General features: G+C 43.6%; 1 protein-coding gene across 1 annotated transcript; it reads left to right on the forward strand.

Annotated features, from left to right (window-relative positions):
* The first annotated feature begins 2,671 nt into the window (after positions 1 to 2,671).
* LOC146968436 (uncharacterized) lies at positions 2,672 to 10,363 on the forward strand. The gene is made up of 4 exons (XM_085760355.1): positions 2,672 to 3,053; positions 3,789 to 4,133; positions 5,385 to 5,556; positions 7,673 to 10,363. The coding sequence occupies exons 1-4, from the start codon at positions 2,861 to 2,863 to the stop codon at positions 10,302 to 10,304; spliced, it is 3,342 nt and encodes a 1,113-aa protein (XP_085616481.1). The 5' UTR covers positions 2,672 to 2,860; the 3' UTR covers positions 10,305 to 10,363.
* The last annotated feature ends 1,114 nt before the right edge of the window (positions 10,364 to 11,477 follow it).

Genomic DNA, 11,477 nt, shown 5'->3' on the forward strand with positions numbered 1-11,477 from the left:
GACGTCAAGGGAATTTTATTATGCACTTAATAATCCACACACAGGAGAAACCATTTAGTTGTGCTAATTGTGGAAAAAGATTTACCCAGCAGATAAATATTTTCTTTCACTCAAAGAGTCAATTCAACAATGAAGCCATTTGGTTGCAGTGTTTGTGTTTGTGTGTCAGGTGTTGTCTTGAGAGGAACATGAAAGTACATACAGAAGAAACCATTTGCTTGTAGTGTGTGTTGGAGTATATATAATTCAATTCAATTCAATTCAATTCAATTCAATTCAAAAAACTTTATTCATCCCCAAGGGGCAATTAAAAAGCACGCTGAGCAGTTCAGGTAAGATCACAATAAACAGCAAACACTCACACACACACACACACGCACACACACACACAAGTATGAGATAAATAAATAAATAAATAAATAAATAATAAATAATGCAACTTTAAAGTGCAGTGCATTCATGTCCTTCAGGCCAATCAAGTCCAGTCCAACCCTCCACACAACTTAGGAGGTGAGTGGTGGGTGGAGGGTGATGGGTGGTTGGGTGGGGCTGGGTTGAAGTGACTGGATGGGGATGGGCTGGGGGCATTGGGTGGGGCTGGGATTGGGTGGGGCTCCACACAGTTCTTTGGCCAGCGATGTGCGAAGGCTGTAGGTAGTCTTAAAAGACACCTTAAATCATTTAGTTGCAGATTTTGTGACGAGACATTTTCATCATTGAAGGAGAGTTAACGTACAGTTGAAGCTTTAGTGGCCGGCGTCAATTCTCAGATTTTTCTGGTATGAGACGTATGTAAACTTAGGAATGTTACCTGAAGGCAAAAAATAAAATAAATTTCACATGTAAAGAATTTTCTTTAAAGTTTATGATTTTAAAATTTTACGAAATGACTTGTCCATGAAATTAATATTACTAATACATGTTACAAGTCTGTAGTACATGGAAACACGTGTATCGAAGGCGGCAGTAAGGGTGTATTCAAACCAGGCTCATTTAGTTCACTTGAAACAGACTTTTTCTTTGGTGCGGACCTTATGGGTAGGTGTGATTATACAGTATATCAGTGGACTCTGGTGCGGACCAAACAAGTGAACTGAGACCACCTCGGTTCACTTGTTTGGTCCACGCCAGAGTCTGAAACGAACCCTGGTTTCAATCGTTCGTTTCAATCAATCCGAACAGTTTTAGAACCAAATATTCATCACATAGTCCGTCTCTGTCCATTCTCTGCTGATAAAGCCTGCTGTAATCATATCATAGGCATTGATGCATTGATGAAGGCTCCCTTCCGTAGCCGTCTTGCACCAAAGTAAAAAGGCAGCGTGAAACGCATGCATGACCTCCATTGTGTACTTTTTATGCAATATTTTCTATCAAATGAATGAATGACTGCAGGACACATGTGCTTTTGGTTACAAAGTTGGTCCGCTTGTAAAAAAAAATGCAATGTGAATACAAATCGCACCAAGTAGAAAAAAATTTGGTCCGCACCAAACCATGTGAATACGCCCTAAGTTGAGCCTAACTGTAACAGGTCATTACAAGTTGATAAGAATCTATGTATTAAAGTTTTATTGTTTTTATCAAAATGTAACATATTCTGTAAAACGTCTTTCTTGTATCATTGTACTTGGTGGAAACATCTTTTGTTTTGTTACTAAACAAATTGAGGGTTCATTAATGTTAAATTGGAATACCATTTTCTCTAAAGTTTGGGGTTTAAACCCCCTGCACAGACTTTCATTTAGTGTTGATTTTGGTGGCCCCTGTGGACGAAAGTGGCGGTGTTTTGCCGGAATGAAGAACTGCATTTCCCACTGTCGAGAAGACGTTTGTCTGGCCGGCGTGTGTAGATTTGTTTTGCAAACATCGGAAAGAAGACGGGACTTGCTTTGAAAACTTTTTAGCAGCTATCTGCAGCGTGCATAGTAATGTATCTATTTGTATCGTTTCGTCAGAGGTCCGACCCGACCATGCCTTCCAGAGGAAATAGAGGAGAAATAGCGTATCTTCACACTGATGGGCTCATTTGCTGTTGTAGGTAACAGAGGCACATCAGCAGAAACCAGAGACTTTTGCACATCCAGTTAAAAGCTCCGTACCGGGGCTTTAATGTTTAAAACTTGGTTGAGGATCAGTTTTTACATTTTAAGATATAATTGTCGCTTTGCTTATGAATCTTCTACAGTTGCTTGTTTACCAAATTAAGGCATCAAATCCATACAAAAAAAGGAAAAATCATCACTGAGGTGGTGTTTACTAAGGTCCAATTGTGAAATTTTCCTCTATACTTGCAAAATCTTGCTAAATACATTTTCAATGTTGATAAAAGAAAATGACACAATTTTGGAGTCATGGTAGATGATGTAATAATAGCTATGTAATAAATTAAATGAATAAACTATCAAACACTCGAAATATAGATATTTTCTTTGTTGCCAATCATCTTTCATTAATCTGTAATAACTATTTTACATCATTCATTGTTGCTCAAATCAAAAGTAGCACATGAGCCAAAGTAACAATTACTGTATGTAACAGAGAAGATGCAAATGTGTTTTCCAGTAGAGGGCAGTGATACACCTAGAATAGTCTACACTTCCGGAAACAACAAAGAAGAAGCAGAAGGAGGAAGAGGAGGAGCAAATAAGTGGGACTCTCGCTGGAGGAGATAAGAGATACCACGGGGTCCCGAACAGAACAGTTAATCTATAACCAGAGTCTGTGGCTGACGAAGTATTTGTTGAAGGCGACCCAGTTTTACTCGGATGCCATCCACGTGGCTTACATAACCGGAAGAGAGTCGCGGTTGGGGAAACAATAGATTCATTCGGCGGTAGCAACCGAGAGTTTGAGTAAAATGTCTCAGGTCGAGGATTTGAGAGGATTCGTTAGCGAGAGACTCACCGCCGCCTCCCAGGAAATCTTAGCGGCCGTGGACAGAGTCGTAGCCGGCTACGAGGCGGAGGCTTCGGGCTTCAGACAGGAGATCGAGCGGCAGAGGAACATGCTGAATGTTCTCCTGCAGCCTCGAGTCGTTCTCAACAAAACAGGTCGGTGATTCAGTTTTAAATCCATGATGAACCTCTTGAGAAGTCTCGGTTTGTAAAGAAAGAGGGCATGTTGTACACAATACACTTACCTTGCCTTACAGTTACAGATCATTTTAAGCTCTGTCGTTAATTTTCAAGTTGATCTTACACCATATGTTACAGGTTCAGATGGCGACTCGTGTCTTCATCACTGAAAGACCTAAATCTAAGAGACATTTGAGTAGCAAATTTTATGATTTTTTTTTTTGTGATCAACTTTTTATTTATTTATTTGTTACTTCATTTGCTTTGGTGGCAAATTTTATGATAGAATTTTATTTATTATAATAAAGGATTAAGCGCCACTAATGTATTAGGACATGTTGGGCACACTCAACAAGTTTATTGATAGTACTACTATTTTTTCCTCATTCTGTACCTTTTATAGGCTATTTTAGTCTGAAAGCTTTGATGCAGCTCAGGGCTTTCAGGGTATTGTTGGAGTCGAATTATGTACAATGGCCTACTTTATTACCACTAGTCATGTTATATGGAGGTACTTTGATGGTGGTAACTGGAGGGTTCTGTTTGATCAGGGTGACTTTATGGATTACTGATTGATGAATGGGTGCACATGGCTGCAGGATATGCTGTTGGTGTCCACTGAGAAGATAATTAGGATTGATACAGACACCAGGTAAATGAGTGACAGTTTGAAGACACTTTTTTTCATAATGTGTTTCATTGTTTCTGCAGGCGATCAGCAACAGTTGATGATTAAAACAGAGGATCCTCCTGAGTTGACCACTAGTCTGGATCAGGAGAACCCAGAGAGTCTACATATTAAAGAAGAAAAGGAAGAATTTTTGACCACTCCAACATTCTCCTTCGCTTCTGTTCATGAGAAGAGTGAGGATGAGGAGGAGAAACCTCAGTTCCTACAAACTCATCAAAGACAAACTGAGTTGGAGCCTCTATCCAGCAGCTCAGCTGAACAGATGGAGGCTGATGGAGACGACTGTGGAGGATCTGAACCAGACAGGAACTCAGAATCATTCACTAAAGCTGAAGACAGTGATGATGACTGGAACAACAAAAACGGTTAGTAATTCAGTTTTAAATCCATGAACCTAAAAGTCAGATTGTATGATTGGAGTTTTGCAGATTAGTTTTTAACCTCTAGAGCAGTGGTTCTCAAACTTGTTACACTAAGTACCACCCCAGAAAACACTAGCCTCTCCAAGTACCACTGGGGGAGGGGGGTGCAGTGATGCAGCACTTCTTTTAAAAACCTAAGTGCAGGAACGGTGTGTGTGTGTTTTCATAATAATAATAATAATTAATAACTATAATGGCGGTATGCAGTCATGTGTTGTTTCATTTTATAGCTCATACACACGTTTGTTTTCCCTCGGGTCCAAACGGAAAAGATGAGCAGTACATCATGTTTACATGACCCCCGATCATAAAAATAAAACTCTGAGAAGTAACACTAAACTTTAACATCAGAGACACTACGCAGGTTATTTGAAGCGCTGCTCATTTCACTTTATATAAAGGGGCTGCGTCTGTTCAACTTCAGGCTAACGGAGCTAACAGGTAAACAGATCATGTAATTGGATCTGTGCCTGGACTCTGGTACTTGTTGATAACCATGTCGGCATTTTCGGCAGGTTTTTGCTTGCATCATCACAACATCCTGCAAACACATTTTTGGCCATTTTCAGCCGAAAATATGCGGTGGCCGAATTTTCGGTGCATCTGAAATTTATTTTATTCATGTTTAATTCAGTGAATCTTTTGTGTACCACCTAGAAGTACGCGTACCACAGTTTGAGAATCACTGCTCTAACAGCACACTAATCATGTAGAAACATATTAATGCTTCACATCAAATTAAACAGAAGAAACTCGGCTACAAGCTCATACACATAATTTTCAAACACAGCACCAACACCAAGCAAATTAATTCACCGCTAGCACTATGCTTCTTCATGCTACATCCACAAATGCTGTGTCATATGAAAGCTGAGACTCTACGACCAAAACTCTGTAAACCAGCAGCCAGAAGTGAGCAAAAAAAACAAAACACTTTTATACAGCCACCCTACCCCTGATATCTTACACTTGCTGTTTTGTGATGAAAAGTTGGTGATGCTTGCCTCCTGTCACTCGATTCTGCTGGCTCTGACGGTTCGATAGAGGTGTCAATCATCCAAATTGACCGATCTACACCTGCGTTACCGCCGTGCATATCTTACAACCAGCTCGGTTTTCGCGGAATGAGCCACCCTGGGACGCATTTCACTGCAGTTCTTGACAATTTTAGCAACATTTTTTTGCCTGTGCCAGACCCACGTTTCAGAAGAGTCCTTAGGACCGAGGATGTTCTGGGACTACTTGCAGAGGACGCCGGGGCTCGAGTTTGTCCTGTTGACTCTTCTTCCGACGACGAGGATCTTGTTCATCCCGAGACGAGACAGGACAGCGACGACTCTGATTACTCTATTCCATTACCAGAAAGGTATGTAATGTTTGTTTTATCAATTACATATTGATTAGGTGTCTACCTTTGTTACACTTTCAAAATAAATGTATATGTATTTTGAACGTGTAATAGTCAGGGATGCAAACAGCGCGCCGAAAAGCGAAACTCGCTTTTTTCATGACCAATTAGGTGACATGTCTCAACTCTCTTCTTTTTTTCAATATCTTCCTCATCAAATGAGTCAAAACTTTCAGCCTCTGAAGCGCCTTCATCCTCCTCCAACCCAACCCCTCCTCACTGCTTCTCTCTCTCCTAACGATTCTGCGGGTTCGAATCGCTTCACAGCTGTTCTTTTGATTGACAGGTCGTCAAGGGCGGCGTAAAATGACTGAAATATAAACAAAAACATATCGAGACGGTCGCGCAAACGAGCTGGCATTTGCGCCGACTTTGAGGATTAATGCAACCAAGTATCCACACATCTAATTAAAAATGTGGCGTTTCTAACAAGAAAACGGCTTGAAAGCATTCCCACTGCAGACAGGTACCTCTGCTGTGTGTGACTGCGGGGAGAGCGGAGGGCACGTACCAATGGGCATGTGGGGGAGAGGGGGGGGGGGGGCGACTTAGTAAGTAGCCTAATGTTGTAACATATTATATTATTACTTTTTAATAGGTATTGCTTTGCATTTAAATTAACGTGGGATTATTTTTTGTATTAAGAAATAATAGTACCAAGTCAACTAGTTATAAAAAATAGTGAAAGTTACACTTTTTTTTCTTTTCCATTTGTGGCGCTGGCGCCCCCTGGATGGACGGCGCCCTTAGCATTTGCCTATACGGCCTATGCCACGGGCCGGCCCTGAGCGCCACAAAACTCCTCCCTCCCTAATGATCTGATTGATTACACCTGCGTGGCAGCCTGCCCTCAGAAGTTACCATGGTGACTTTTAACTGCTTACATTTTACTGTGTGGAACAGTGTTGTGTTTGTCTGTTTGTCTGTTCGTGTATGTGTGCATGTGTGACTGTGTGTGAGCGTCTGTGTGTGTGTGTCTGTCTGTGTGAGTGTGCATGCCTGTGTTTGTGCGTGGACATCCTCTGTCAGTCTGGTTTATCATGTGTGTGTGTGGGGCTGTGTTTAAAAACATCTTAACGAGCGGCCAGGCTGCACCTGCACTGTTCTATTTATAGACATGATAACGAGCTGGCCGCTACAGCTGGACCAACTGCACACAGAGCAGAGCAGAGCAGAGAGATTTGAGCTCAGTGCAGCTCCCAAAAACAGCCCATAAAAAGAGAACCGTATACCTCTTATCAGAATGTGGTCATGACTACTGGGGCAAGGAGACCTTCCTGAGCGAGCCAATGTGAATTAAATGTTTGTAGGGCAAAAACTTTTCTTGCCGTCGCAGGGTAGAAAAGGGGGGCATTTTCTGTTTTTCTAAAAACGTTTTCTACGTTGTTGTGTCAGTCAGGTGTCTCCCACGGAGCTCTGCCCCGTTTCAGAGGTGAAGGAAAGACGTCGCCTCCGCGATGTAGAATGTGTTCAATTAAAGTGAAACTAACACATAATATGTCCATTACACACTGAATGAAACATCCCATGTCTTTATTTATTCAGTTTACTTTAATAGTAATAATTATGACTAACATTCAGTGAAGACCTGAAATTCAGTATCTCCAAAATTGAAACATTGCAAAAGCATTTTTAATATAGAAATGTTGGCCTTCTGAAAACTATGTCCATCTATATGCACCCAATACTTGGTTTGGGTTGAACTACTGGAAATTAACTTTTCCGTGATATTGTAATGTAATCATTTGTTAATGCGCACCCCCCCCCCCCCGACAATTCCTCTCTTTTTTGGTCCTGACCTGTTTGCATCTGCATTTGCATGTGTATGTCTAAACACAAAAGCAACGTTTTTTTCCTGTGCTGTCCTATACAACCCAGTTTGAACCGCTTTGAGTGTGTGCATTTAGTAAATTCAGTACAGTAAAACACACACACAGGTTTGTTGTTCATTGACATCCCCAGCACAGTGTGTGTTTATTGGTTATCGTGGTTTTTGCTTGTGTGTTTAGCCGTGTTACACTTTTAAATCTAGGCCAGTGAGTAATTTGTTTTTCTTCCATGTTTTGTTTTACAGTAATAACGATGAGGATCATGAGCCAGCTTCATCAAATGACACTGCATCACGACCTGCTGCAGCCCCACAGTCAGCTCCTTTGACAGAGGCAGGTTCATCCAGTCATTGTTCAGCTCCAGGACCTCTTCCCACCACCCAATCATCAACACCTCAGACAGGCCCATCAACACCTGCACCCACCACTCAGCTGCAGAGCACAACATCCGCTTGCCAAGTTTCTGACCCGCTTCCTCCGCCTTCGTCTTCATCTGACTCGGACTCACCTGAAGAGAGGCAGACCAAGCGCAAAAGAAAAGCCATATACAAAAAACCAAGTAAGCGTGGTCGAGGTGGGTCTGCCACGGAAGAGATGGAAGATGAAGAGGAGAGGTGGCATGACCGACAGGAGAGTGACAAAAGACCTGACCCTCTGCAATTCAATTCACAGTCAGCTCCTTTGACAGAGGCAGGCTCATCCAGTCATTGTTCAGCTCCAGGACCTCTCCCCACCACCCAATCATCAGCACCTCAGACAGGCCCATCAACACCTGCACCCACCACTCAGCTGCAGAGCACAACATCCGCTTGCCAAGTTTCTAACCCGCTTCCTCCGCCTTCGTCTTCATCTGACTCGGACTCACCTGAAGAGAGGCAGACCAAGCGCAAAAGAAAAGCCATATCCAAAACACCAAGTAAGCGTGGTCAGGGTGGGTCTGCCACGGAAGAGATGGAAGATGAAGAGGAGAGGTGGCATGACCGACAGGAGAGTGACAAAAGACCTGACTCTCTGCAATTCAATTCACAGTCAGCTCCTTTGACAGAGGCAGGCTCATCCAGTCATTGTTCAGCTCCAGGACCTCTCCCCACCACCCAATCATCAACACCTCAGACAGGCCCATCAACACCTCCACCCACCACTCAGCTGCAGAGCACAACATCCACTTGCCAAGTTTCTGACCCGCTTCCTCCGCCTTCGTCTTCATCTGACTCGGACTCACCTGAAGAGAGGCAGACCAAGCGCAAAGGAAAAGCCATATCCAAAACACCAAGTAAGCATGGTCAGGGTGGGTCTGCCACGGAAGAGATGGAAGATGAAGAGGAGAGGTGGCATGACCGACAGGAGAGTGACAAAAGACCTGACCCTCTGCAATTCATGCCAGCCAGGACCCCTGGGCCTACTTTTGACACTACTGCATCCTGGTCTCCCCTCACCCTCTTCCAGCTGTTTTTCTCCTCTTCTGCTGTCCAGACTGTGATAGACAACACAAACGCCAATGCTGCCAAGAGATTGCAGGCTGGAAAGAAGTACAGGTGGAAACCACTGACAGTCGAGGACTTCTACACTTTCTTGGCTATTGTGATCTACACTGGCCTTGTGTCAGTCCATCACAGGTCGGACTATTGGAGGAAGAAATGGCCTTACAACTTCCCCTTCCCCAGTGACAAAATGGCACGGGACCGCTTTGAGGCCATCCTGTGGTCGCTGCACCTGAGTGACCCTAAAGAAGACGAGGAGAATGAGAAGAAGAGGAACACCGCAGAGTATGACAGGCTTTTCAAAATAAAGCCGCTGTACACAGAGATAGTGAATGCTTGTAAAGCACACTTCCAGCCGTACCAAAACATCTCAATTGATGAGCGGATGGTGGTGCCCAAGGCCCGAATTGCCATGAAGCAGTACATAAAGGACAAGCCCACAAAGTGGGGCTACAAACTTTTTGTGCTGACGGATGCTTCAACGGCCTACACTTGGAACTTCTTTGTGTACACAGGGAACGGTGTGCTCACCACAGGCCAGGGTCTGAGCTACAATGCAGTGATGGACCTTTTGCCATTCCCTCTGCTTGGTCAGGGCTACATTGTGTACACAGACAATTTTTACACAAGCCCCACCCTTTTCCAGGACTTGGAAAAAAAGCACATCGGCTGTTGTGGAACCATTCGGAGGAACCATGTTGGTTTTCCACAGACTGTGGCCAATGACCTGCCAAAAAAGGCTGAGAGGGGAGATTTGAGGTGGATCCGGGACAACAAACTCCTCTTCGTCAAATGGATGGACACCCGTGAAGTGACCATGTGCTCGACAGTGCATGAGGCCTTCAGTGGACACACGGTGAGGAGAAAAGAGAAGGAGGCTGGTGTGTGGCAAACAAAGTCTATCCCTGTTCCAGACGCTGTAGTGGACTACAACCGTCACATGGGAGATGTGGACTTGTCGGACGCACTCACCGGCTACTACAGTGCTCACCACAAAACCATGAAATGGTATAAAACTTTTTTTTACCATTTTGTGGACGTCGCTGCGGTGAACAGTTTCCTTCTCCACAAGGAGCTGTTCAAGCGAATGGGGGGTGGGAACGACCCCACCCAGACAAAGCCACACACCCAGAAAACCTTCAGGGAGCAGCTGGCTACAGAGATGCTGGAGTTTGCTAAAGGCTCTGCACCCCCCCAACCCCCATCCCCTCCTCCCACCACCTGCATGCCCACCTTCTATGACGGTGAAGGATCCAGACCCAGGAAGTTTTGTAAGAGGTGCCAGGATGCTGACGTACCGCGGGTGAAGACAGCTGTTTATTGCAGGAAGTGCCAGGTCCCTCTCTGCCTCAGCTCAAAAAAGAACTGCTTTCTCTTGTGGCATAATGGACAGTAGCCTGACACACCTCCAAGCAGGCTGTTCTCGCCAACCTTTGCCTCACTTGAAAAAAAACAAGCAAGGACAGTGGTGTATAGTTGTGTTGTTTTTACCTGTGTTGCAGTTGTTTACAGTTTGCTATTATTATTATCATTATGATTATTTTCATTATGAATAAATCTGCTCCACTTGGAATCAAACTTCAGTTCCTTTGTTTGGTTTTCTTTGATTGGGAAAATGTATTTAGATGTCATGAACACCTATGGTGACATATGTGAAATATATAGTTTGGTACCTGAAAAATTTCAAATGGCACATATGGAGCCAAAATGGCACATTTTGAGATTCCACCTGTACTAAAACTTATGTAATTTTTCTCTATTTCACTTTATTAGCATACATTTAGCGTGGCTCAGGAGGTAGAGCAGGTTGTCCACTAACCGGAAGGTCGGTGGTTCGATTCCAGGCTCTTCCTGGCAACATGTCGAAGTGTCCTTGGGCAAGACACTGAACCCACACTTGCCCCCCAATGTGTCCATTGGGTGTACGAATGTGTGTGAATGGTTAGATTTCTGCGCTGCCAAGCGCTGTGTGAATGTGTGTGAAAGGGTGAATGTGACCAACAGTGTAAAGCGCTTTGAGTGGTCCAAGAGACTAGAAAAGCGCTATATAAGTGCAAGTCCATTTACCATTTAACATTTTGGAACGGGTAATGTTCAGATGTTTTACTAGCAACTTCAGTATCCCGGTTTTGATCTGGGTTTGCTTTTACCGCGAACAGGTTTTAATTAAGCAATATTACCCGAGAGTGACAGTGATGTTTGTGGACCTCGGTCCTGACTGTATCACTGTTGTGCTCAAATTATGTTAAAGAACACTCTCAAGGGAAATATTGCGATTATATAATCAGTCACGTCAGTAGACTCCTATGTGTAATGGAACATATTTACCACAACAGCAAATAATCCGACCCTTAGGGTGCACTCACACTAGGGCCAGTTGTTCCGTACTGTGCTGAGGCACAAATGGGTGGTGTCGGAGAATCTCAATATTGAGGGCTTTTCAACTTATACTTATCAGGGATGCAAACAGCGGGCCGAAAAGCGAAACTCGCTTTTTTCATTACCAATTAGGTGACTTGTGTGAATCGTTCAGATCCAAAGAGTTTTTGTTTTTAGGAGGGGGGGGGGG

The sequence above is a fragment of the Trachurus japonicus genome, chromosome 18 (assembly GCF_045865225.1).
Source record: "Trachurus japonicus isolate A0001 chromosome 18, Traja_1.0".
Taxonomy (NCBI): domain Eukaryota; kingdom Metazoa; phylum Chordata; class Actinopteri; order Carangiformes; family Carangidae; genus Trachurus; species Trachurus japonicus.

Excerpts from the sequence above, each read along its gene's own strand:
- LOC146968436 (XM_085760355.1), top strand. The coding sequence starts at position 2,861 with ATGTCTCAGGTCGAGGATTTGAGAGGATTCGTTAGCGAGAGACTCACC. Across the intron at positions 3,054-3,788 it reads AGTCGTTCTCAACAAAACAG|GCGATCAGCAACAGTTGATG; the intron begins GTCGGTGATTCA and ends TTGTTTCTGCAG. Across the intron at positions 4,134-5,384 it reads TGACTGGAACAACAAAAACG|ACCCACGTTTCAGAAGAGTC; the intron begins GTTAGTAATTCA and ends TGCCTGTGCCAG.